Raw genomic sequence first — 27,397 nt, 5'->3', positions numbered from 1 at the left:
TTTTAGCCTATTAATCAACATATCATATTTTTAAAAACTTAATTCAAGATCACTTTTTATATCTCAATGCAAAATAATTGATGAAAAATAGCAGTTTAAGCCCATTAAATACCATATTATTTCCTATATTATTTCCTCGTCTTAAACCAACTGTCTTCTTCACATTAAGCTATATGCTGATCAGTAATGTTTCTAAACACAGTGGTGCGTTTTACATACTTGGAGTCGGCCAGGAGCGAGGGTTTGGACATATTCCACTTGTAAGCAGCAAACAGGAGGATGTCGGCACACGAGCTGTTCATCTTGTACGACTTCCGTGGATGTATGGTCTCCTTCTGGACTGTCTCAATCTCCAGGGCATCTAGTTCCTGGTCAAACACCTGCAAACAGAAATTTAGGTTGATCATTTGTATTCAAGTCCAGCTAGCTGAGAGACAACAATGATCTGAAAATTATACTTTTCAACTCATACCAGAAATGATCACTCATTGACAAAGTGGTTCACTGGGGCATAGACAGATATTTACATAAAGGCAGCTGTAACCAGTGGTGTAGCAAATAATTTTTCGGAATGTTTGCTTATGGGGGGACAGGCATACAGGGACAAGAGTAGACCACATACAGAAAAGTGACTGTCATATCGGGCCCCGACAACAATAACAAGGGACAAACGCGAAACTTAACAACACCAAAAGGAAACTGAATAGTCAAAGGTTAAAAACTGTACACATACAAAAATTATCATATACTATTATAGAAAAAATTTGAAATTGATAAAAATTGACAAACATTGTAAAAGATAACAACCGCAGTAAGATGCTTCAATATTTCAAAAATTTGCATCGAAAGAGCAATGATAACATGGGAAACGTACCTGACAAAGATCCATAACTACGCTCTCGTGGATCTTCTGCCACAAATGAGCACGGAAGATCTGGATGAGTGAGATCTTCAGGGTTGGAATCTTGCCGTGCATGAAGATACCTGTCAAGTCGAGCTGTACCTGGAAGCCTACATATACCTGTGGAAGGGAAAGAAGTAGCAGAGCATGACAACGATTAAAACTAACAATTCATTTCAAGGAAGGTTTCAGCAGGTTTTATTAATATCGAGGGAGTAGGGGTGTTAGATACATTAATAAAATCTATTACCTGTAACTTACCGAGATCGGGTTATCTCAGTCCAGGGCTAAGATTCTGTAACATAGTCCCAACCGAGGCGTAAGCCTAGACTAGGATGTTACAGAATCTTAGCCCGAGACTGAGATAAACCGTATAAAAATGTAGTCCGTCTTTACAAAGAAGACAACGTATTTGACAGTGTAGATTATATTTTATCTAAAACATCAGAAATCTAACTACATAATTTACATCAAAACAATACATATAACGACAAAACAGAATATGTATAATGCAGCTGGTCATTTTGGAGCAGTTTAAGCACGGATGAATACGTCACTGTTTAAAATTTCCACTAAATGTCACGTAAATGTACCAGATAGATCGGACAAGAAAGAAACAAATCTGGCATGGGGTATGACGTGGGATATCTCTGAGGTGCGAAAAACTTTGGTCCTGTTTATTACTGGGGATTGCCACAGCTACAGCATGTGGAGAAACAAGTAAGGTAATTACCACATATTCAAAGGAATATCAAGTATCATGATCTTATAACAGCAACAAAGTCAGTTATATATATACATACATTGGCCCTGTTGATGGTTGGGGACCACCACAGTGTGAAGCGACGGTTGGGGATCTGGTTGAGACCAGACCTCTGGGCATTCGTAAGTTTCTTATACTTCATCGACTCTTCAAATCCACTGGCCTTCTCCCTGTGGGGTGCACAATTACAGTATAAAATGATTTCACAATCAGGTTTGTTGGGTTGTCTGAGATAAACTTGATACATAATGGCCCCTTAAACTGAAAGATGTTATTTGATGACTGCCTAAATTCCTATCTAAGTGACACTACATATTTGCTGGTTGTTAAATTCTTAGTATAGAAGACTTATTTCAAAATCAAAATTTCTTCTTTCTTTCAGTGAAAATCACTGCCGGATTAAATTTCCACACTGCATTTTCTTGGAATCTGATTTTTTATTTAAACTTCGTTTGGCAAATTATTTTTAAACATAAAAATAATTTTTAGTTAAAGATTTCAATCCACCCTTTCCTTCAGCTTACCAGAAGAGACCTTCCCAGGTTGGAAAGTATGTCCCCTTGAAGAGTGTGTGTTCCAGAATTCCCTCCACGCCCCCTAGAGCCTGGATCATGTCTGTGCGGTAATTGTTCAGGTTCCACAACTTCCCGTCGTGTCGCTGATGCGTCCACCAGAATGGATTCTGCTTCAGTACCTGTCAGGAGGAAACAACCATGTATGAACAAAGGTGTATCAAGAGTAGCTAATCATGCGTGACCAAAATTGTCTAGCATAGCATAATTATTCACCCTACATTTCTAGCATTGGGGCTAGTAGATCATCGTAATGTACTCAATTATCTGTCATTACATGTTCTTTGATTTGAATCTTTTTCATCAATACACAACCCTGCTATGTTCTACATTATGCTGCAGTAAATACTTCTTAATAACAAATTTATCAAAAGCACAATAAAACCAAAATGTAATTCCTCTCATTTCATTCAACATCTTTTAATGTCCCCCTTCCCTTTTTCTGAACAATTCCATCACATTGTATTGTCAAACCCCTTTACGCTGCCAACATTTTTCTGAACTGGTGGCAAAATGTAGAAGTTTTGTATTATTGTGCATAATGCAATTTAATGTATGGACCATACTTCTTTATGTCGGTTTGAAAGGGAAAAGGTCAGAGTTAAATTATTTCTGAATTTCATTTACAGCCATAATTTTACAAAAAATCTTATCTGTGCAGTACCTGGAAGGCTTTGAACTCGGTTCGGACCCGCCATCCCTTGTCGTAGGCGAGTGTGTGTCGGTCCTTCTGGAACAAAGTATTGATCCTTGGGATTCCACGGTCCCAGCTGTCTTCTAAGTCCTCCAGGGTCAAACGCCTACAGGACACAGATTTAAAAGTCAGTTTATGTGATAACAATTTATCTAAAATGATGATGTTCAGGATTTATCGTATCAATGATAAAAGTATCTGTTTAGCTTTGTCAGGATATTCTGCTGTGATCAAAGGTATTTACCGAATCATCAAGAGTTTCATTACAGAACACAACAGAGGATTAGACACTTGAGACTTGAACGGAACGATACAATAGTAATGGGCTGATAGTAGGTTTGCCCTGTCCCATTCCGTTAATCTATTACAAATTCCATAATCGAAGTGGTTCATTACTGAACTCAGATGTCAAATGTGAATGAGCAATGTAAAGTATGCATTGAAAGAAATGTCTTTTTGTGATTTTGATAATAATATGATTGATGGTAAAATAGGAAAAAAATCAAAACTGTAATTATAATTCATCCATTATAAAGAATGAAATCCAATGCATAGTTAATAACTTTGTCTTGATGTAAAAATAGTAATCTCACATTGTTTAAGAATTCAGTCCAATGGAATTATGAACTGATTATGCAATTGATCATCAATCAGTTTACTACTTGCCATTACAAACCAATTATTGATTATGACTATAACTGATTACCCATTAAAATATCCCACAACACTATCATTTCCCAGAAGTTACAATGACACAAATATCAGAAAATATTGTGAACAAATCAAGAGATATAATTTTAGGACAAGGACGACAAGTAAAGTCTCATTCTACAAAATCTGTGTTACCAACATATTGAGGCCATACAGACAATGAAATGCTGCACAGTCAAATACACTGGTGTTACTGTCTGGCTGATTGTAAAACTGAACTACACACAGAAGCACAGTGGATCTACAGCCAAATAGACGTCATGTTGGTCTCTAAAAATTCATACAGTCAGGTCTGTCTAACCCCCCACCCACACACACAGCACAAACACTGGTACAGTAGATTTATAGCAAGTCGCATACCCATCTCAGGTAATTAACAAAACAATATTTACTACACTCAGAAATTATTTGTGCCTATGAAATCAAACTAGTGATAATGACTTTGCTTCAATTTGGACAGCGCTGCAGTTCTTTCATTGGGTAAAAAAACCTGTATCTAATGAATTTGAAACATCAGCACTTCTATTGAATCAGTTTTGATAGGAGACATTTAAATACTCACCTGTTCTGAGCATTGGCTTCCTGTCGTTTCAGGGTGTACTCGGCCCACACTCGCTGCGAGTCAATGAACTCACTTTCCCATGGCATCACATATCTGTAACGGTAAAACACTCTAAACTCAGAACAGCTTCAGTTGATTGTATCACATCTAGTATTTTAACATTCTCGGTTTATCATGAGATGTCACGTAACTTCAGTATTTACTCAGAGACATGTAAACAAAGCACCCATAGATTCTACATATTGACAATAAATTTCATCCAGCATAAATATTTAATATAAACTTTATTCATTTTACAACAATTATGAAACAAGTTTTTACAACTTACATATTAATCACTCTTGTTGGCCCCAATATAAGCATATTGGAACTGACTTTTGTAAAACTGGGTTCAGTGTATATAATATCAATTTAACAGCATGCTTGGAACCAAAACTTAAAAACATGAAAATATATAGATTTTTTACCCAACAGATACCGCTTCGTAATAATTTTTTCTATTACCTGTATAAATTTGGAATGAGCTGATCCTCATCGTGGCTCATACCGGAACGGAAATGAGTGATACCAACATCAGTCTGCTTTGACCACCGCAGATCTGATTGTGGGATAAGAACGTGACCCATGGACAGCATTCCGAGTCCACCCAACTCCTTAGGAGTGTAAAACACAACCGGTGGGAAACGACTGGGCATCTTAGAATTGAGACCAATCTTGATACGTGTCTGGATTTTGTTTTCACACTTAACGAGTAGGTCCAATAGTTCCTGTGTATTGACGACGGCCTCACGGAAATATGTCATCAGGCCAATAAGAGCGGTGTTCCACTTGTTGACAATCTTCGTGAATGTTGTTGATCCAGATGCCATGAGAATCTGACGTACCCGGTTGTGGAATCGAGACATAGACTCATCATCCACTCGCAAGAAACACTGAGCTGTTCTCTCCTTGGTCACCTGAAAACGGTAAATAGATGCGATTTAAAATATCTTTTATCACATAACTGACCCATTTCACTGTGTCATACCGTCAAGTCATGAATATGGTATTACACAAGAGTAACAAAACCTAAAAGAGCCGTGGGAACATATTCCTACATCACTACAGGTACTACTTTTATATACTATACCACATAACACATTTACTGTTATTTTTCATGAATTTGAAATGTTTATTTTGTCATTATTATTTTCATTGCATTTCCAAATTTCCAAATAAAAAATAAATAAAAAATTATGTGATCAACACAAACTCTTTGATCTGTTGAAATATTATCATAATCTAAATATTTTTCAACAATTCGATGGAAATTTGGAAAGACCTGAAACTAGATGCTTTTTCAATGTCTATAGTAAGCATTTTGGTGCGTGATATTTTTATGAGGTACAAGAAAATTGGTTTGAGCTTGATAATGAGGATAGAACATGCATGTTTTTTCAGTCACATTAAAAAAGATTTGGTAAGGAGAGAATGAATATAGACCTTCAGATTCAACACATTTCTTGAGTTGAGCATTAGAATATTATGGCATAAGACTTTTAATAGGGCATAAGGCTTTAATGGGGCATAAGACTTTTAATAGGGCATTAGACTTTTAATAGGGCATTAGACTTTTAATGGGGCATAAGACTTTTAATAGGGCATAAGACTTTTAATAGGGCATAAGACTTTTAATGGGGCATAAGACTTTTAATAGGGCATAAGACTTTTAATAGGGCATAAGACTTTTAATAGGGCATAAGACTTTGAATGGGGCATAAGACTTTTAATAGGGCATAAGACTTTTTAATGTGAAACAGTTAACTGTACCTTTTTTCTGAGGTTTTATCATTTTTTGTGTTTTTGTAAAAGTTAAAGGTGTCATTATTATAAATACTGGAATGTTATCCCAAAAAACGTAAAATCACCGATTCACCTGAATTAATGGCATCCTGTAATCACTATAAATTTTCTGTGTATTTGCAAACTACGCCATTCAAGTTTTGAGAAATCTTGAAATCATGATTGAAATGCAAGAAATCAATATTGAAATTATTATTTACTCGAAAATTGATACTGTTGCCAAAATTAACTGATCTAGAAAAACAAATCAATGTGTATGTGACAATGACCTCATTCTGGAGATTCCAAACGCCGTCTCTGTGTGTGAATTCCTCGTGTGTTGTGCGACACTTGGGCAGGATGCGACACTCGAAGCCAGACATGTTGAACAGAAGGTTTGGATTGTCCTTACTGTATACAGACACAAAACTGTTGTCCCACAGGATCGTGGTCACTGACCTCGGCAAACGATTCTTGATGTCCCAGAACACTGCACGCCCCCTGTGTAACATCAATTTTCACCAATTAAATAGACTCATTCTCCTATCAAGTATTGGCCAAGCTGAAATATTGTTTTTTGTCCCCTGTAGTTGTTTATAAACCTGGTTTATTGTTTAAATTTCTCTCTCTCGCAGTTTTTTATGTTGACTCAAATTGAATGGGTTTATTTTAACTATACACTAGCAAGAGGTAGAACAGTCATCTGTTCTTTGTAGAAAATGGATTTTCAAGAGGACTTCTACCTTTGACTGTGTTTCAAAGAATGTATCTAGAATTATTTCAGCATTGGCCTATAAAATCTCATTTTGTATATCTTAGCCTTTTTTATCCATTTTTATATAAAACTACTGAAAATTCATCCATTGTCACATAACTACAACAGACTTACAAGTTCACGTCATGTTTCATAAGCCTCATTCTGGAGTCTCGAGGCCAGCATTTCTTGTTGTTATATCCGACTATGTTCTCATTGTTGGGGTCAGGATGTTCTGTAAGGTAACGCTGGATAAGATCTCGGGCCTCTTCTGCAGAAAATCTGGTAAAGCAAAATTATTTGTCAATAATGAAGTCTATAAATATGTATTCATGATCTAAAATGGGTTGCTTTCACAAGCAGAATTCCAAATTTTAGCTGCAAGAAGATTTTTCGGTAGAAATATTTCTAAATCTTTTTGTATGTTGATCTGTTTTTTAGCTTATTAAGTCATTATCATTCCTTTAAACTTCAAAACATGTCCCATCAACAATTTACAGAAATATCAGTTTTTCTGAATGAAGTAAGGAACAATTTCTGAGGAAAGATTCAACTGAGGAGAGGTCAGGGTTAAGTGTACAAGAACTCTGACTTACCTAAAGAAGATATGTATCCGATCAATGTAACGTGAGTATAAACGAATAGGGTGGGCAGCCTCGGTATTCACATCCTACAGCACAAATAAAGGCATTAATTTTACAACACAAATTAAGGCATTAATTTTACAACAAAAATCAAAGCATTATTTTACAACATAACTAAAGGCATTAATTTTACAACACAAATACGGGCATTAATTTTTACACAAAGCATTATTTACATAAAAATATCAAACAAAATCCTGTGTAAAGAAATATATTCATGAGACATATTTGGCCTGTACCTGCAGACAATTCGTTTTTTGTCTATTTCTAAAATTTCTGAGAAACAAGAATATCTTGCTTAATACAAAGAACATCCAGAATGCAACTATTTTTCTCATCATCATGATTTTAAATGCCAAGAGACTCACCTGGAAGGTGAGAAAGTCGTTAGGCAGCTGAGGTGGACCAGCCATCTCACTGGCGCGGTGTAGACCCAGCACCAACAGGTCCAGTACCAAGCCGTAGTACTGCACGATGAACGAAGCAAACTGGAGGCCACGGATTATTCCATAAGCATTGGTATGGTTCATGTCCTGTGAAATTAAAGGATGTGCTATTTATACCCAAACATTGTAAACGTTTACATGAGAATGACATCAATTTAACATGATCAGCATCAGAAACCAATTACAGTAATGTAATAATAACAGCACACAGTTACCAATATTTTAACATTTTTTAAGACCAAACTGCATTCATTTTAAACATCATGATGTTGAACTAACAAATTATCTTCTTAAAAAATATTATTTCAATCCTTTTTAACATGTTTTCTTTTCCCAATATAATTCAGATGAAAACTTTTTTTAATGTGAAAAAACCCCAACATTCCTGCCAAATTATGAAGAATCACCCAAAAACTCAAACTTGAGGGAAAGCTATGTAATGCCTTATATTTTCAAATGTAGAAAATTCTGCAAGCCAAAATATGTAGCAGCACCTAAAGACTGAAATTGAGAGAACGCTTTGCCTCACCTTATAGTTAATGACAACGTTGTTTTTAGCTGTCATATAATCAGCAATGTTGTGATCCACGATGAGACGTAACAATCTGTTGAGCAGTGTCAGATCTATCTTCTCGTACATCTTCTCATAGTGGGACTCCATCATAACGTTACACTCTCCTTCACTCGTGTCCCATACATCCTGTAAGTTGTTGATGCCTGCGGAGAAAACGGGAAAATGAGAAGAAAAAAAATACAGAAAACATCTGTCAGGAAAATGAATGCCACTTGGCCCTGTGGTTGACCTATAAATAGCAACAGTGGGTTGACATTGGGAGATACAAATATCAACTACTCAGAGGTATTCTCATGCAAGACTTTTGTAAATACTTCAGTGAAAATCTGTCACTCAATAAAGTTGCAAGAGTCATGCCAATGGATTGGGACAGGAAGGGACATTGGTAACACTATATGCCCCGATCTCCATTACAAAGTGAGGACATGAAAATCAACAGCCCTATGCAACAGAAAGAACACAGATCCAAGAGCCATTCTATATGACTCAAGTCCTATGGTCTTTTTAAATGTGATTTCAATGTTGAATCTTTTAAAACTGGATAATTTTCTGTAAAACTGAAGTTATGCAAATTCTTTCGTAAATTTTGAACAACCAGGATCAGAACTTGCTTATTTGTCTGTCTAAAACAAGTAATGTATATCTTTTCTCAATGATAAAAGTAGATATTTTAACAAAAAAGAAATGTTCCTATACCAGTCCACCTGTAAATCATCATTATGTCTTTATCAGTACACAAATGTCAAAGGAGAATGTGAAATCTGTAGTATATAATCAGAAATCACATAGCTGCATGGAATGGTGAAGGAAGTGATCCTTTTCACCAAAAACTTAACTTGTTTCAAGACAAGATATCAGAGAATGAGTGACTGATGGTGTAGCTGTGTAGAAGCCTTTATTTTCTGACTCAAAAGGATAGAATTTTCCCATCCCCCTCACCTATATAAGATATATCTTAGGTTACATTCGCGTATTCCGGTTGAAACGGTTCAGGTGGCACAGAAATATTCCACGATAAACGAACGTAATTTGACCGAACCACAGGAGAAGGAGTCTATTTAATTGGTGAAAATTTATGTTACACAGGGGGCGTGCAGTGTTCTGGGATATCAAGAATTGTTTGCCGAGGTCAGTGACCACGATCCTGTGGGACAACAGCTTTGTGTCTGTATACAGTAAGGACAATCCAAAGTTTCGGAGAATAACTAACAATATATAAAGAATAATATGTCCTTCTTACACGCGTCCACTAAATTATAGAGCATATCTTAAAATCTACAAGGGCTTGACCTTGTTGTATAAAGAAATAACAAAAACTAGCAATAGTCAGCATTTTAATTTCGGTCAGGTATGTCTGGACCCCTCAATCTACACGTGCCAAATATTCCTGAGGTCAGCTTCGGTTTAGATTTGCGCCTGTCGTTTTCTTTCCAGGTTCAACCGTTTCAACTGAACTGAGGTTGAACCGGATACGCGAAACGGGGCCCTACATACACCAGTACATCAACTTATATCCAGTAACTTAAGACTCACCCTGGCACCACTTATAAGTGAGGAGTGGAGGTGGCTCCGAGTCTGCAGGTTTGATCCAGGGTGGGAACAGACGTCGTTTGTCAGCCTCGTACCATAGATACTGGTCAAGGTAGGCGTCTGTGATCTTCTCCAGTGGTTCAACGTCATACACAGGAATCAAATGGCTATACAGGTCCATAAACTCAATACCAACCTATCAACCGGCAACATGAGAAAAGCATATATACACAAGGGTAGGTATTATTGAAATAAAATTAAAAGTGATTTTTTTCTAAATTTGAAGCGAGGAATATCCATACCTCATTTATCAATCAAATGTTTTGAGTCCCTTCCACTATAAGGTGAGAAAGATCTAAACCTCATTTACTAATCAAATGTTTGGAGTACTTTGACACACTTGCGGGATAGAGTATGTTACTCGCGGGATAGAGTATGTTACTATACTGACCTCTTTGAAGGCTCGCTGAGTGAGTAGATGACGTTTGATACGAGACAGAGCCTCGTGAGGATTGTCGTAGGCCTGTTCTATCAGTCCCAGCTCCTCCCTCTGTGACTGGTTAAGACGGCTCTTCACACTGTAATTCAGACAATGAATAGTTAGTTATCACACCAGGAGTATACAATTTCATATATACTATAGAGTACAAGCCTGTAGGCAGATTTTGAAAAATTCCACGAGTCTGATCTATAATTTCATAGTAAATTTCGAAATCTTCACAAGCCTGGATATAAAACCTACTATAAACCCTAGTCATCTGGCTTATGGAATGGTACACCCCTGCACATAGAAAACAGCTAAGACTATAGCAAAACAATGTTAGCTACCCCGGTTTCATTTGACCGGCTCACTGCCAAAATTTTCCACCGAGTGTGTGACTACGGTAGGTTTTTGTAAATTGTCTTTAACCCCTATTGGATAGCCAGTATTTCACAATACTTCAATATAACATATTCCAGAATAACTAGTATGGGCGACAACTTAATAATGTACTCAAAGCAAGATTATATCTTTTTGATAGGTGATCTGTAGTACACCCAAATTGTCGATTTTTTTAAAATGGTAGTTCAAAATGTAGATCGGTTTCGAATGTATACATAAAAAAATTATCGCTTCCTTTCCTTTGACAGACAAAATATTACCAAAGGTAAAAATTTGGTAATAACTGTCCATACTTTCTTTCTCAAATGCTGTAGGACCAGCATGTGGTGCTTGATGGGATGGTTGTAGAAAAGAGGAAGGGATAGGAAATATGTTTATAATACGAAATGTTCGTTGGTACTTTCCTTCCTGGTTTGAAGCTATTTAGATTGTTTCGTGGTACAAACTTTCGTGGATATCCTATATCTACAAATAGTAGACACATATATCATTCAAATTCGTTGTGTTTATTTTTCGTGGTTCAATAGCAACCACGAAAACCACGAAAGTTTATAAACAACAAACATTTCGTGTTATACAGTATCTAATTATTTTACTTTCACCAAAGCCAGATTAAGAGGCCGGAGTACGTTTTTTCTTCTCTATTTCTACTAGACAGTATGGAACATCTTACCTATATGCTTCCTTTAACCTCTCCAAAGCCAGAATAAGGAGCTTGGTGTCGTGTTTGTAAGAGAGAGGTGGGAACGGGATGGGGGAGAATCGTCGACTCTCAAGCCAGTGGACTGTGGTCGTGTAGATGGCAACGGCTTCCTCAGCTGTGATGTAGGGGCCGTCCTTCAGGTAGTTGTGTTGTCTCTCCTGCTCGGCCTTCAGGTACAGACGAGTTAAGCGACCCAAATTCTTCTTACACACGGTCTTGTCAACCTAGGGGAGGAAACGTTATTGGCATGTCATCACACAGGAAATACCCATAAACATCTGTAAACCTATATATTTTTGGCCTGCAAGTCTCGCATAGTTTCCATATTTTTTTTGTGAAATTCAAATTTAGCACCAGGAAGGTAGCGAATTGAAAAAGGTGATGGGGTCTATTTGAACTCACCTTATATCCCATCAATTATTTTTGGTATAACCTTACAAATTTTCTTTTGTTTCTTTTTCTAATGTTCAGAATTGCCTGAGCTTGTTGGGTACTTACAGTGGCACCCCTTCTGATTCGTTCCCTGTTGTAATGGGCGGTGTTCGTCCACCAATCTGCTTTGGCTTTCACATATCGCAAGATCATGTTCTCAATGGGTATCGGCAGTCCGGGCACCTGTTAGGAAGAAAATGTTTTTCAGTGAATTCACACCAATGGATTGGTCTGTGCAGAAGTTTTTGAAATCAAGGCTAAATGAAAATTGAATACAAACAGGATTCAAGAAAATCTCACGAGACATTGCCTTCAAGTCTTCACAGATATGTCAGTATCGAAGACAGTGGCTAACTAATGTTTTTCATAGAAAGTGGTACTGCAAACACCAGAGAAACTCAAGCTCACATAGCTGTGTCCTGGCTTCATTCTATCTTGGTTTTAAAAATCTGTTTAACGTGGGTACAATACGCTTTTCACAAATCCCTTCCTTCATACAAATCTGCATGTGATGTACTTTTGATGTCCCAAGTTACAAAAAATCCAGTAAACAGTTATCTCATCTTAAGTTGTACTTATAACATTACCGGAGCAGAAATTCAAGTTTCAAGAATATCGTCGAATTGCAAATTCCTTTTATCATACACATCTACATATGATGTATTTTCACTGTGTGAAGTTGCAAACAAAATCCAAAGAACAGTTTAGGTGGAGTCGTGCTAATTACGAGGTTTGAGGACAGACAGACAGACAGACGGATAGGGTGATTCCTATATACTCCCCCCTTAAACTTCCTTTGTGGAGGGTAAAAAAAGATATTCTTTCCCCCCTAAATGGGTACAAATAACTTTTGTTGAGATTTGCGATACTGTACTCAGCTGTGTTCTCTTTCCATGTTATTTCTGAGTAAACATAAACACTGCTGAATAAGCTGTTTCAAGAAGGTTAGGTTTCAAGCACTACTTTCTTAAACATCTATTTGCTGCCATGTTGGATTTGTATATTCTTTGTATTGAGAAAATAACCCTGTTGTGAAAATTTAAAGTGTACACAGCTTAGGAAACAGAGACATTTTATTCTAGTTTTAGACTGCACTTAACTAATTTCTCAAAGAAGCTCTATCATGACAGACCCCAGTTTCATGAACATTTCTTTACTAAATGGAATTCCAAAACGATTTCTATAGGAAAGAAGTACTACTGACATAAGAAGTTCCTTAACTGGAACTGGGTCAGGGAGGACACAGATATTTCTTCTGCATGTGTTGGATGTTTTGACTGCAATTCACAATGTTCTTCAAAGACTTGAAAAAGACAGAATCTTTCCGTTGGTCTAAGCCATTCTGGGTGTGTTGGGTGTGTTTCTCTTGGTATATAATTAGCCATTCTGGGTGTGTTGGTTGTGTTTTCCTTGGTCTAAGCCATTCTGGGTGTGTTGGGTGTGTTTCCCTTGGTCTAAGCCATTCTGGGTGTGTTGGGTGGGTTTCTCTTGGTATATAATTAGCCATTCTGGGTGTGTTGGGTGTGTTTCCCTTGGTCTAAGCCATTCTGGTTGTGTTTCCCTTGGTCTAATTAGCCATTCTGGGTGTGTTGGGTGTGTTTCCCTTGGTATAATTAGCCATTCTGGGTGTGTTGGATGTGTTTCCCTTGGTCTTAGCCATTCTGGGTGTGTTGGGTGTGTTTCTCTTGGTATATAATTAGCCATTCTGGGTGTGTTGGTTGTGTTTCCCTTGGTCTAATTAGCCATTCTGGGTGTGTTGTGTGTGTTTCCCTTGGTATAATTAGCCATTCTGGGTGTGTTGGGTTTTTTTCCCTTGGTCTAAGCCATTCTGGGTGTGTTGGATGTATTTCCCTTGGTCTAAGCCATTCTGGGTGTGTTTCCTTGGTATAATTAGCCATTCTGGGTGTGTTGGGTGTGTTTTCCTTGGTCTAAGCCATTCTGGGTGTGTTGGGGGTGTTTCCCTTGGTCTAAGCCATTCTGGGTGTGTTGGATGTATTTCCCTTGGTCTAAGCCATTCTGGGTGTGTTGGATGTATTTCCCTTGGTCTAAGCCATTCTGGGTGTGTTTCCTTTGGTCTAAGCCATTCTGGGTGTGTTGGGTGGGTTTCCCTTGGTCTAAGCCATTCTGGGTGTGTTTCCTTTGGTCTAAGCCATTCTGGGTGTTGGATGTGTTTCCCTTGGTCTAAGCCAGTCTGGGTGTGTTGGATGTGTTTCCCTTGGTCTAAGCCATTTTGGGTGTGTTGGGTGTGTTTCCCTTGGTCTAATTAGCCATTCTGGGTGTGTTGGGTGTGTTTTCCTTGGTCTAAGCCATTCTGGGTGTGTTGGGGGTGTTTCCCTTGGTCTAAGCCATTCTGGGTGTGTTTCCTTGGTATAATTAGCCATTCTGGGTGTGTTGGGTTTTTTTCCCTTGGTCTAAGCCATTCTGGGTGTGTTGGGTGGGTTTCCCTTGGTCTAAGCCATTCTGGGTGTGTTGGATGTATTTCCCTTGGTCTAAGCCATTCTGGGTGTGTTGGATGTATTTCCCTTGGTCTAAGCCATTCTGGGTGTGTTTCCTTTGGTCTAAGCCATTCTGGGAGATGGATGTGTTTCCCTTGGTCTAAGCCATTCTGGTTGTGTTTCCCTCGGTCTAATTAGCCATTCTGGGTGTGTTGGGTGTGTTGCCCTTGGTATAATTAGCCATTCTGGGTGTGTTGGGTTTTTTTCCCTTGGTCTAAGCCATTCTGGGTGTGTTGGATGTATTTCCCTTGGTCTAAGCCATTCTGGGTGTGTTTCCTTTGGTCTAAGCCATTCTGGGTGTGTTGGGTGGGTTTCCCTTGGTCTAAGCCATTCTGGGTGTGTTTCCTTGGTATAATTAGCCATTCTGGGTGTGTTGGGTTTTTTTCCCTTGGTCTAAGCCATTCTGGGTGTGTTGGGTGTGTTTCCCTTGGTCTAAGCAAATCTATGTGTACCAGTATGAAGCCTACCTTCCAAGGGATGTTGGCCTTCCAGCACCTCCAGGCTTCACTCAGATGCTGTAGGATGGTCCTGGCCTTGTTCTGTTTGATTCCCTCTGGCATCATATCTAGGATGTCATGCATCACCTGTAAAGCAAGACAAACTTTAACATGACATTTTGTCTGATGTGCCTTCAAATTAGTCCATTTTGTTATCCAATGTATTGCTTGCTTATGTGATTGTAATTGCTTTAGACAAATTATGATCCTTAGGGCTATTCCAGTTAAAAATATCACCCACTAGCGGACATTCATGAAAAAAACTTCTATTCCAGGTGGGAGTCGACAGAAAATCACTCGTATACCATGTCATAAAATGAAAAAAATCACTTTTGTTCCTGGTAGCAATTATTGAAAATAAAAAAACTTTCTGTGTCCTGTTTTGAGAAATAGATCGCTTCTGTGCTATGATGCCAGAACATATTATTCGTTCGTGTTATTCTTTCAAAGTAATCAGGTAATGTACAATATTGTCTGCGTTCTTTTTTGCCGTTCCGTGCTGTGTAAGGGAGGCAACTCTAAATCCCGAAATAAGAGATGTTAGACGAGAGTTCGAGCAGAGCCAAAATGGGAACAGGGTCCAATAAATATTCCTTTCCATAAATCCATGATTAAATGAGAAGAATTTCATGTCAAAGACATAAATAATTAGTTTTTCCTCAGACAGCACTGGCTGTGATTTCCCGGTTATACAAAAATGGATTACATGCAATGTTCTACAAACGGAATACAAACAAACTCTGTATCATTTCGTTCCATTTGAAACCCCCTCTACTATTTTGTATCAACCCAATAAACCATGTTGTAAAGGTAGGTCAGAGAAGTGATACAACGACAAAGACATGCATTTTGTGTGTTCTATTCCGTAATATACTATATATTTGTGTCTGTGGCATACATATGGGATAAATATTATATAAACCATGAGTAGACATCGTTGTCATGAACTGTGAACCACTAAAGTGAGTTTTTCAAGCCGATTTTGTTCTGCCCGAAATCTGGATCAAAGAATTAGTGCTTCGAAAATAAAAGGTCGCAGTCGGCAAAATCATATCCGATAGAAAAAAGGACCAGTGGCCTCTTATGTTATAGGAGTACTGTGGGCGGTTGCTTCATCGATTAAAAAATCACTTCTGTGGGTGATTGTTTCATTGACTTAAAAAAACTGCTTCTATGAGTGGTGTTCTAAAGGAAGAAAACACTTCTATTCCATCTGGCAATCTGAAAGAAATCGCTTCTGTTGGTGGTACCCCTTTGAAAAAAGGGAAGTCTGCTAGTGGGTGACATTTTTAACTGGAATAGCCCTTAGAATTTTATTATTTAAAATATTTAATTTATGACATTGAATATTAATATAAGGCTTATATGGATTTTACTAACGGGCAAATATTTTATTGAATGAAAGTTTCACAAAATACAGTATTTTATCTAAAATTCAGGATACATGGAGTAGAACAGTAAATGTTTGGCTCAATACTCCCAAAATGTTGCAATGTATTGACACATGTTGCTGTAATGTGGGATGTTGAACCTATACATAGTAGTACATCAGGGCTATCAAACACCTCTATAGAGAGCTTGAAATACTGTTGTACTTACCGCCGCCCTGAGCTCCAGATCAAAATGACTCTCAACTCGTTGCTTGGTGACCGTCTTTGCCACTCCCTTGGAGTGTCGCCCCTCAAACTGACGGGACAGCAGGTTGCCAAGCCAACGTTCTAGTAAAGGTGTAATGCCACGCATGAAGAAAAGCCATACCCTCCAGCCAGGAGACCAGATACCACAGCCGGGTCCCTTACCAACTGGTCCCTAGGGAAGCAATGTTTTATATACATTGAGACATCGCCATATAATTCATATTACAGTAGACATTCTGTTAGGGATTTCCAAAACTTGTTAATTTGATACTCATGAATGTCTAGTTCAATGAGAGACCAATTTACCAAAAGAATTTATGAGTAAAATCACTATAAAATTTTCAAATTCGCATTCCTTTTGGCATTATGAGAATCTCTAGTAGATTAAATCTATTATTTGGCATTGAAATCTATTATTTGGCATTGAAAATCAGAGTCCATCAATAAAAGTGGATTTCCACAGGGATTGTGTATAGTAGATTAAATTAAGAGTGACACTTACCGTGTTAAATCTGTAGTAAATGACGTGTTTGAGGTCCTTGCACATTCGAATCTGTCTCATCAACTTGTACTTGTACCTGTACATCCCAGTCAGCTGGCCAACATGAGCAAACACATACTGCTGGCCGTCAGCTAGCTGTATTGATAAACAAAAAACCCTTATACAACACCATATTTACACCACTATACAACAGGCTTTACGACAAATTCTCAATACCTCACATTTTTTCGAGTTTTGCACAGAATATTTTTTTTCAAATTGGGATCCAGGATCCATTCCAAAACACTGAGATAAAATGTTTATCAGGTGCTGGTGTCAGTCTGCTAGATATATTCCATCAAAATGGTTATCAGGTACTAGTGTCAGTCTGCTAGATATATCCCATCAAAATGGTTATCAGGTACTAGTGTCAGTCTGCTAGATATATCCCATCAAAATGATAAAAACATTTTACAACCAAGTCCTAAGTCTGACAGTGAAAAACAGAAAATGTCAATGATTTTGATGTCTGCTCAATTCACAGAATTTTACCCTCCAAGTAATTACTAAAAACATCTTCTCTTTATTTTATCATCTTCTGTTTCACACAAACGTAAATTGCCCAAAATTGTTCACGGATTCCAGAAATCTTCCGGAAATTCTGTTGTTACCTGGAAGGCGTCAACGTTTCCAAGGCGATACTGCACATGACTGTCCACGATCAGCTTGGTCAGACGAAGAATCTCACGACACAGATGGAATGCGTTTCCAAATCTGGACTTCTTTCTTTCCTATATTTTCAAAAAGGAAGTTTTTGCAACATCATGATATAAACAAATCTAATATCAAATTAAAGAGCACAGTTACTATTATCAACTGGTCACTCCACAGAACAAACTTGGTGATATACAGTCCTGATCAAATCTCTTTCCAATTTTAACAAGATTTTGTTCGGAAATGCAACAGCCAATCACAATTTGCTTTAAGTTTCTAAATAACGTATCAGATGATATTGCTTTTTGTTGTGATGTCAGCAGATATGAAAATTGTCACTTTTTTTCATTGTGACATCACAGTTATCATTTTCCGCATGCTTAGTTTAAATAAGAAACTGATCCTAATTTTCATTAAACTGTCTTTCAAACATTTGATTTACTTTATACACACAAGTTTCAAAGACAAATTCTATAAACACCTTTTTTTGTAGACATTACCTTGGTCGTGAGGGTCTTGACAGGCTTTAGGTTGAAATTGTAGTCGAGATGGAGATAATTGAGGTTCTTTCGATGGATAAGGAGGTTCAACATGTTGTAACCTTGACGACACACCTGAAGTCCCACCTCCACCCAGTCCAGCTGAGTTGTCTGGAAAAACTTTGTTGCCTTGAAAGACCGGAACAGGTACCTGGAAGTGCCAAGTGGATAAATCTTTAATTTTAATCTCACCCCTACTTTCATTTATGAATACACACATCTAATATTTGATATAATTCAACATTTTATAAATATACTTTTGAATCTATTTTAAATAAATTACAGTATATCAAGCTATTTAAAACTTAAAACTGTAAAACTAAAAATGCACATATCCACAAAATCTGAATGATTGATTTGAATGATCAGGCTAGACTTTCTGGATACATTCTTCTTCTTAAACTAAAATTTACCTTAGTTTTCTTTCAAAATTGTTCTTCTCAAAATTATCTCATTTGAAATACAAAATAAAACCAGTCTCTTGATCCATCACTACATGTTATGAAACATTCTGTATGTCTCCACTTACCTTTTCTTCTGAGCCTTTGGTGGCTTGTGTTTGAGGGCATTCAGGACAAAGTACTTGAGCAGTTTCTGGTAGGACACGCGCACCTTGACAGGCATGCCTGATGGACAGTGTTCTCGGTACCTAAACAAAAACAAAACCGCATGTGATTAGTTCATTTTAAAGTGGCAGAACAAAATTGTTTCTAACATTTTACAGATGAATTATTTGCACCATAAGAATACTAGTAGGATTTTTTTTAAACATTGAGGTCATTGATACGCAAAACAGTCGGACACAAAAGCTAAGTGTTTAGCGGTCATTTGTCATTACTTGTCCAGACGGAGCTTTTTGCTTTTCATTGCTTTGAAAGTGATGTATGAGAATTTGTTTATATATATATTCTGAATTTGAGAACGCTCAAAATAATTTTCTATCGTAAATATGGCTTTATATCATCAGATAAGTATGTATCCAGTGCTTTTGTTATAGTTTATATTTTGTACAAAGTAAATGCCGACAAGAACTTGAAAGCTAATTCATAAGTTTTTGTGGCCTTGATCTACTCAACTGCAACTAGATGGCAGGGCACAGCAACTCAACATCTTTCTATGATATTGTATACCGAGTAATGCTTTAATGAGGAGGACACAGTTAACTACTTACCAAGCCTTGACCAGTGGAATGTCCATAGCGCGGCGTGTACGACCCGACCTCAGATTAAAAGGTCGAGGGGCCCACAGCAGGGCAATCCCGTTGGCTGTGTTGTCAGAGTACAGCGGTGTCTCTTGCATGAATGGCTGGACATAGTCTGGCAGCTCAAACTCCTCATCATCGTCAGGAAGAATCTCCGACTGTAAATAACACAGTTGGTGAGTATTTTGCTGATGAGTCGGATCATAAATAGGAAACTCTTTCCCATCATCCAACTTTTCCTCATGTCTTTGTTCCACCACCAATAGATTTTCAACTAGACAATATCTCAGAATTTGTAATGCATATTGAGACATCTGCACACATACTACTGAAAACTACATGCTTTAAACTCAATGTTTGTTAGGTACTATTTTTTTCTCTTTTCCTTTCCAATACACGGAAGTTTCCCACCATGCAAGAAAGTAACCAGATTAATAATACCGAGGAGAAGCAGCAAACTATTTACCTTAACGGCAGCATGTCTGTGAGAAATGGGGTTGATGAGGGGATCAAAGTAGAATGCTGGCAGATCGGGGTCCTCCGTCTTGATGTACACAACATTGGGGGTGTGGTACCTTATGAACATACCACAATATAATCACCATCTCCATAGACATATACAATAATTAACAATTGCACTGATTTGAGATTATTTCATAATTTTATAAATATATTTCCATCATTTCAAAATATTAAATCTATATTTGATGGTTCCGGTCTTCGATAATTAACATTTTTATGGTGGCCTTCTTAAAAAGTGCTTTTCCTTCAAAATCAAAAGTCTTTCTTCTTATTCGTGAATTGTGATCTTGATTGGAAAAACTGAGGGCATATCAAAGCATTTTGATCTATTTTCCTTTTAAACAAGAGCATATGATTTTCTGTTGAGTTTTCCATGAGAAATGTATGGTCAGACCAGGATTTAAACCCTAGACCTATGAACACAAGATGAATGCTCTACTAATTGATCTACCTGGTCTTCTACGATTGGCCCAGTACAGTGCTGCTTCACTTGCTATAAAGTATTTAGTATCTTTAAGGACAAGTAGTAAATCAAATTGTGTTCTTTTAGAAGCATGTTAAAACTTAGATTTCAGTTCTTGACATTTTCTTTAACAATTTTGTATTGAGAACAAAGTGTCTAAATCACCTTATACATGGGGCTGAATTTCTGCCCCAAAGATACATATATAAATATGGAAAACCCTTAAAGAACTTTGTATGTGTGACAAATTTCAGCTCCTGTGGTTAGATCTTAGTGCCACAGAATGCGCAAGTGTCATTTTCTTTATCACATCTTCACACACAGCACCACAAAGGTAGCTGTACAAGTGGGTATGTGTGTTCCTGAGAGCTCTAAATAAAGGATTTTTATACATCGGTTTTATTTAAAGATTAACTTGAATATATTTTTCATGTTATGGTGATATAACACAAAAAAACGGAGTGTACTCTAAATAAACCGCGAAGCGGTTTACAAGAAGCGGTTTACAATGAGAGTACACTCCGTTTTTTTTGTGTTATAGCTCCGTAACATGAAAAATATATTCAAGTTAATCCTTACAATTTAATCTACTATACACAATCCCTGTGGAAATCCACTTTCATTGATGGACTCTTTTCTCTTAAAAATTTTACGTTATGGGCTGATAACACAAATTTTAAGCAATGAAAATGCTTGTTACAAGCAAGATTAAATTATTCTGCAATAATGCACAATGGTTACGACCCCCTCCCAAACCCACACACCCTTGTTAAACGAAGACCACCTTCACAGTTTGGTATAAACACCTGCAGGTAAAACAGCATACAAATGACTGACCAATGTAACCACTTATATCACAGAATTTCTGAAATTTAAGGTTTTCAACAACAGAGTATATCAACATTTTAATTTCATAAAACTAGATAAATGGTTTGTGCCTACCAGGACAGGTGTACTTTGTAGGGCATGCTGTTATATAGGTACGGGAAGGCAATGCGATACTCCGTCCTGATTGGCTGTCTAATAATGATCTTGTTGATGTCGTTGAACTCATTCCAGTCTTCATCCCTACAAGTGTAAGATTTAAAACCCAGAATTAAACAATTGCCATATAATACATCAAAGTTTTACTTCCTTCACAAACATTGTTCGTATTAAATGTGTCGCAACGTTTTAAGACCGACTGGTCCCTTTGTCAAGCTATGCGAGTCATAGCTTGACAAAGGGACCAGTCAGTCTTGAAAAGCTGCGTTGTGTAGAAAGTAAAACTTTGATATCACATATTTCCAAAATGATGAATCTTATTGAAAACAATTGCCATGTACCTTATACTTTACTCTTTTGTCAATCTATTTTACTTAAATTACCAAATTCACATACAATGTAACGACTTAAACATCACGGTGTGACACTGGATTTGATTCCTTATGGGCTATTACAATCATTGATGAGTCATTAAAACTATTGATGGGCCAATAAAATTAGATCTTTGGACAATATAATATCACCAGTGGGCCATTAAAATCAAATTAACAGACCAAGCTTGGCCTATATGACCCTGTATAGTAGTGTAACTTATAGATGAATCAATTGGTAAAATCTCATCACTTTTTTGTTTTCTAAAATGCAATTTAAGTATGAAATAAAAGAAGAAAAAATATCAAAGTTACATTTAAAAAGAACAAAAGAAATATGACTTACTGGTGTTCCTTGTCCTTAACCAGGGGTTCAAACTTGGGTCCTCCGGGAATGGCCATGTTAAGTGCCTTGGCTGTGAAGAAGGATTTGAGATCAAACAGGTAGAAGTAATTGTAGTCGACCAGATCTGTGAGAAGCTGATTGGCCAGACGGTACAATACTGACATCACGGGCAGTGTCAGTCCCCAGCGGCGGTACGTAGTGCCATTCACATTTCTACAGCACAAGAACACAGACATATCACTAAATAATACTATACATCTATAACTGAAAATACACATTTCCATATACTAATTTTCAAACTGAATTTTGTCAGAAAAAAGCAGACTTGTTCCTGGTTTATTATATATTCCTAACCAATTAAAAAAATAATGACATAAATGATAAAAGATCTGAAAAGGCATTATATATATACATTTCTCGCACCTTTACATAGGAAAGGTACATGTGTCCCGTGAGGAATGCCAATGTGGGCATACATGTATTCCAAATGGGTGCGCTTAGTGACCTGTACTATTATGACATCACAATCAGATGACATTATTTGATTATAATGTAAATTGAAAAAACGTCCAAACATTTTGAGACTGACTGTGACACCACTTCAAAAATTGTGGTACAATCGTTCCCTGGTCTTTAGTTTGAGGTAAACCCTACATTTTCATTAAGTGTTTAAATTACACTATGTCCTGCTTACCAAAATTTCAGTAAAGAGGTGGGAGGAAGAGTCGATCATTATGTACGTCGTGGCATATGGATATTCTACCCGAGGATGTAGAATTTGAGTTTTGACACCAAATTCTGCACCCCAGGGTACAATAACAGTATCCCACGTACCTGCATATGATAAGCTCTATTAGTAATTCATAAGCTATTGGAGTCTGGGAGTGGCCTGTACGCAGATTTTGTTTAGTGTGAATGGCTTGGAGGGATATCTACATTCAGTTGGTGACTAGTATAATAGCCCTTTTGTATACATACCTCGATTCTGTGAGTGGCTTGTGGTCATAGAACCACTCCATGACAGGTTTGTCTTCATCCGAGTCCAGCTCCATCTGAATGGCTTCCAACGGCTCTACATCAAGGATGTTGTCTGCATAGTCCAATGGCGGTTCTTCATCATCAAATGGTGGGAAACGCATTCTTTTAAAGTGACGACGATCTCTTTTCTCTCGTCGCATCATGATCCACATCGATCTGAAGGTCAAGAACAGAATTAAATACCATGTAATGAGTTCTGTACTGTAAGGGCTATTTCATGCGATATAATACTCGACAGAGGTTTTCGTGTAAAAAAAAAATGTGTTCCTGAATAATAAAGCAGAAAGGTTCAGATAACCGATTTCAGGTTTCCTCACTGAACCCTTAAACCAAAATTTGAAGATTTATAATTGTTCACTCTAGTCTTATCTAGACATGCTGGGTACCTACATTAGCATCCACAGTGCTTTACATAATCGATCGTACATAATCAACTCATTATGGGTGGTGGTGTTAAGTTGAGATCCGGCAAACATTCCTTATATTTAATCTGATTCAATCTTTGATGTGTGGAGAGGTTTCTGAAAAAGAACTGCCAATAACTCCAACAAAATTAAAATCTAGAACAGACATACACAATTACTACAGCCAATTATTATTTCAATTTCCCTACAGAGTCGTGATACTTACCCCCACTGTGCTATATACACAGGTTCAATGACCCAGGGTATCTCGTTGACGAAGGTGATGGCTCCTGTGAGATGGAACAATACGTCAACATCACGAATCTGTTCCCATGGCATCGGCATGTTCTCCATTAGCTTAAGGACAGCGTGTGGCATAAACTTCAGGGCACTGTCAAAAGTGGTTCCAGTACAACACATTTAATTTTTTATCTTTCTAAGAGGCATAATTCTCCTGTCTACTGAACAGACAAAATCAATTTTCAATTTTTTGGGTTATAAAATGTAAAATTGTTTTTCCCTCTATTATTGCTATTATAAAGCATAATGATGAATAATACTTGATGTACATACCCAAGATAAACTCTCTTATCGTGTCGGAACTTTCTGTTTGTCATGTCACCATGGTCTCGGATAATTTTTCGGACTTGTTCTGGTGGCATGTGTTCCTTCTGTGCATCTACGAATCCAAATTTTCTTTTCTCGCTGTAGCGCTTGGACTGAAGTTGTGTCCATTTATGCGCTGAAACACAAAAACCAGTTCAAACTGTAAAAGTGAAATGAAGTTTTCTCTTTTTTCCCCCCAGACGTTGCCATGAACAAAACAGCAAAGACGAACAAAACAGCAAAGATTTTTCAACAAGGCAATCTCCACAAAAACCTACAGGGCTCGCAGTGGTTAATACTGTCATAAATTGGTCCTTTTCCTTTCAAATGATTTTTTTTTTTTTACATAAAACACGAATTACAGTGAATGTAAACCCAGGAAAAATAATTATCAATATGCATCACTGAGGCTACTTTTGATTTGGATTTTTATTAGTTTTATTTTTAGCTTGAAGGCACGGAATTAGACTATCTAGCCCACAATTAAAGGCGAATAATATCTTTATTTTTTTTCCCACAATTCCTGTGTCAAGAAAATGAGATATAGTCTGATTTTTCTCTCTTTTGAAAAGAATTAAAAAAGTTCTGGTGGAAATTTTCAGCATTTTAATTTAAGTCATATTTTCTTATAATTAAAGCTATCCGTAACGGTTGGAGGCTGAGAAAATATGGCCACTGTTTTAAAAAAAAATTGGCTACTCATTTTTTTAAGTCCAGGGTGAGCCCTGACCTAGCCAAAATAAGTCTTTTATTCATTTGAATTCTTTGCTACAATATAGAAGAAACAATACTGTATAGATTTAAAATTGATACATTAGTAATCATCAAATATATATTTATATACATGATATACATATCAAGTATATTCACAGGATTAAAATCTTACATTTCTCATTTAGACGGTCCTCAGACATATAATCAGGCACTTTCGGCTGTTGAGGGGGAGGGGCTACAGGAGGGGGCATCTGCTGGGGCGGAACCTGTAATACTGGCTGGGGGATCATAGGTATCTGCTGGATGATAAAGGGCTGACCCCCAGGCCCTATCATGTATGGGAATGCCATAGTGATTCTCTCTCTCTGGTCAGGGATACTTATCAAAGGCTCCCTGAAAAAAAATACAAAAAAAATATATTTTAACATCAAATTCAAACATTGGAAATGACTCCAAAATTAATGTAGAGACCTAGCCAAAAGCAAATTTAAATTTAAAATTGATACATTAGTAATCATCAAATATATACTTATATACATGATATATATGATATATATATCAAGTATATTCACAGGACTAAAATCTTACATTTCTCATGTTGAGGGGGAGGGGCTACTGAATTGAATACTGAAATGTACTTCATGAACACTGAAGAGTTCTTGAGCTGTAAGCAACATTTCATTGAAATCATAAAAATAAAAATTTGGGTAACTAATATTAACTAACTTGGAATCCAATGGAAAATAATAAACCATGGAAGACAGAGTCTGTGGCTCCTGAACAAAAATCATTTAAATGCACTGTATTGATAAAGAATTTATAATGTTTTTAATGAGTATATCTATGCATTTCAAACCTATTGTTTGGTCCATCTTATATGACTTCAACATCTTTATTCAGATAAAGTCAAGTATACTGGTTTCATCATGGTGCCAATTTAACCGTTACCAGCAGCTGTAACCTTTTATTGATGCATTCCATATGAATTAACAAAATGAGCAACACCAAGTGTAACCAGGTCCAGTACACTCTGCTGATTGAGCTATATTCACCTATACATTATAGCTGTATTGAGCTATATTTTCTCAGATTTAAATTTTCACTACGTTAAAGCCGCATAAAACAATAAGGTTTATGGTAATTTTGACTGCATAAAGTTAGATGTTTATTTTCATTTTTCATAAATGTAAAATTTCCATTTTTTTTTTACATCATCATTTTTTATAAAGAATAGTTATATTTAATGTTTTACTATCAACCTAATGATACAATATTCTTTTAATAGCGACTTTGGTTCGTTTTCCTTAAAAAAGAAATTCATATGAAAATAGCTCTATTGGCAGAGTGTACTAGTACTGGACCTGGTAACTTACACAATTATCTGTGGTTTTTCTGAAATGACTAGGATTCATTGCATTTGACCTTATGTTCATCAATTTGTAAAACGTATTTTCACATATATTTTTTTTCAAAATACAGACATATCATACACAATAACACTGTTCAAACACAATTTGTTCTCCAATTATTTATAAGCCCTCGTCTCACAGCCAGGTCCGCAGTTGAGAATTTAAATGCAAAAACACGAGGAAACGAAAGTAGTTATTGACTACTCAGTGTAGCAATTGTGCAACGTAAGTGAACTAGACAGCATCACAGGGAGAATGTTTTAAGTTTTGATACAAATTTAGAAAGATTTACAAGGCCGGTACCTTCAGCTTTCTTTTGGAGACAATTTCTGCAATGGATATTGTAAATCTACAGCTCAAAATATCTAAAGTAGTAAACATGTAACCGTTGTTTGTTGTTACGTAGATGTTATCATTATTTTAACACCAGTTACCTGTGCTTCGGTTGTTGTTTTCTTTCCAAACTTGTGTGCGCCTTCCACAAGGGAAAAATGGCGATAACGTTGTGAAAACGTGTGTCACGTGGTTTTCATATGAAGAACCAAGAGAACTTCCGAACTCAAAGGGTGTTCCGAATAAGCATGGAAGTGGAGACAACTCCGTAATAAATAAAGAATGGTAGTCACGAGATAACAGGAAATCAAGCGAGTAAAGTAGGACCATTTTAGGTTTCTAATATGACAAGAGCCGGTGCCTCAGATCAGTATCAGAAGGAAGCATCGTCAATTTTATGCTGAGAGTTTCAGGTATATATTAATTTATTAGCTGTCATTTTGATTATCTTGCACAATTAAACACATAGTCGTAGGTATGACACGAAGTGCAGTACAGTATTATGTAAGGTAAACAATTGTCTAAGTTAGTTGTAATATTAATACCAGGCCTTCTACCTACATATTTATAAATCAGCTCGTCGTCAGCAGCTCTACGTTACCGCATTTAAGTGTTGTCGAGCAATGTAAAGCAAAAAATAAGATACCACTTGA

General features: G+C 36.9%; 1 protein-coding gene across 1 annotated transcript in view; it reads right to left on the bottom strand.

Moving 5' to 3' along the window:
- The window catches only part of LOC110452717 (pre-mRNA-processing-splicing factor 8), a 36,286-nt gene extending 9,349 nt beyond the window's left edge, over nt 1-26,937 (bottom strand). Inside the window, exons 1-31 of the mRNA XM_021501366.1 lie at nt 26,846-26,937; nt 25,175-25,395; nt 24,256-24,424; nt 23,909-24,073; nt 23,219-23,434; nt 22,241-22,453; nt 21,482-21,607; nt 20,021-20,129; nt 19,525-19,712; nt 18,883-19,002; nt 18,315-18,504; nt 17,772-17,891; nt 17,122-17,256; nt 16,582-16,791; nt 14,953-15,069; nt 12,057-12,173; nt 11,529-11,782; nt 10,424-10,550; nt 9,976-10,168; nt 8,398-8,585; nt 7,791-7,955; nt 7,375-7,448; nt 6,914-7,060; nt 6,315-6,525; nt 4,708-5,159; nt 4,204-4,296; nt 2,901-3,036; nt 2,189-2,358; nt 1,705-1,834; nt 875-1,021; nt 220-380 (exon numbers count right to left, since the gene is read on the bottom strand). Coding sequence (XP_021357041.1) covers nt 220-380; nt 875-1,021; nt 1,705-1,834; nt 2,189-2,358; nt 2,901-3,036; nt 4,204-4,296; nt 4,708-5,159; nt 6,315-6,525; nt 6,914-7,060; nt 7,375-7,448; nt 7,791-7,955; nt 8,398-8,585; nt 9,976-10,168; nt 10,424-10,550; nt 11,529-11,782; nt 12,057-12,173; nt 14,953-15,069; nt 16,582-16,791; nt 17,122-17,256; nt 17,772-17,891; nt 18,315-18,504; nt 18,883-19,002; nt 19,525-19,712; nt 20,021-20,129; nt 21,482-21,607; nt 22,241-22,453; nt 23,219-23,434; nt 23,909-24,073; nt 24,256-24,424; nt 25,175-25,352 — 5,021 coding nt within the window. The 5' untranslated portion in view covers nt 25,353-25,395; nt 26,846-26,937. The remainder of the gene's footprint in view (nt 1-219; nt 381-874; nt 1,022-1,704; nt 1,835-2,188; nt 2,359-2,900; nt 3,037-4,203; nt 4,297-4,707; nt 5,160-6,314; nt 6,526-6,913; nt 7,061-7,374; nt 7,449-7,790; nt 7,956-8,397; nt 8,586-9,975; nt 10,169-10,423; nt 10,551-11,528; nt 11,783-12,056; nt 12,174-14,952; nt 15,070-16,581; nt 16,792-17,121; nt 17,257-17,771; nt 17,892-18,314; nt 18,505-18,882; nt 19,003-19,524; nt 19,713-20,020; nt 20,130-21,481; nt 21,608-22,240; nt 22,454-23,218; nt 23,435-23,908; nt 24,074-24,255; nt 24,425-25,174; nt 25,396-26,845) is intronic.
- Between the last annotated feature and the right edge of the window lie 460 nt (nt 26,938-27,397).

This window comes from Mizuhopecten yessoensis, unplaced genomic scaffold (genome assembly GCF_002113885.1).
Source record: "Mizuhopecten yessoensis strain PY_sf001 unplaced genomic scaffold, ASM211388v2 scaffold6847, whole genome shotgun sequence".
NCBI lineage: Eukaryota > Metazoa > Mollusca > Bivalvia > Pectinida > Pectinidae > Mizuhopecten > Mizuhopecten yessoensis.
The sequence above is the reverse complement of the archived record's forward strand: the minus strand, read 5'-3'. Positions and strand labels throughout refer to the sequence as shown.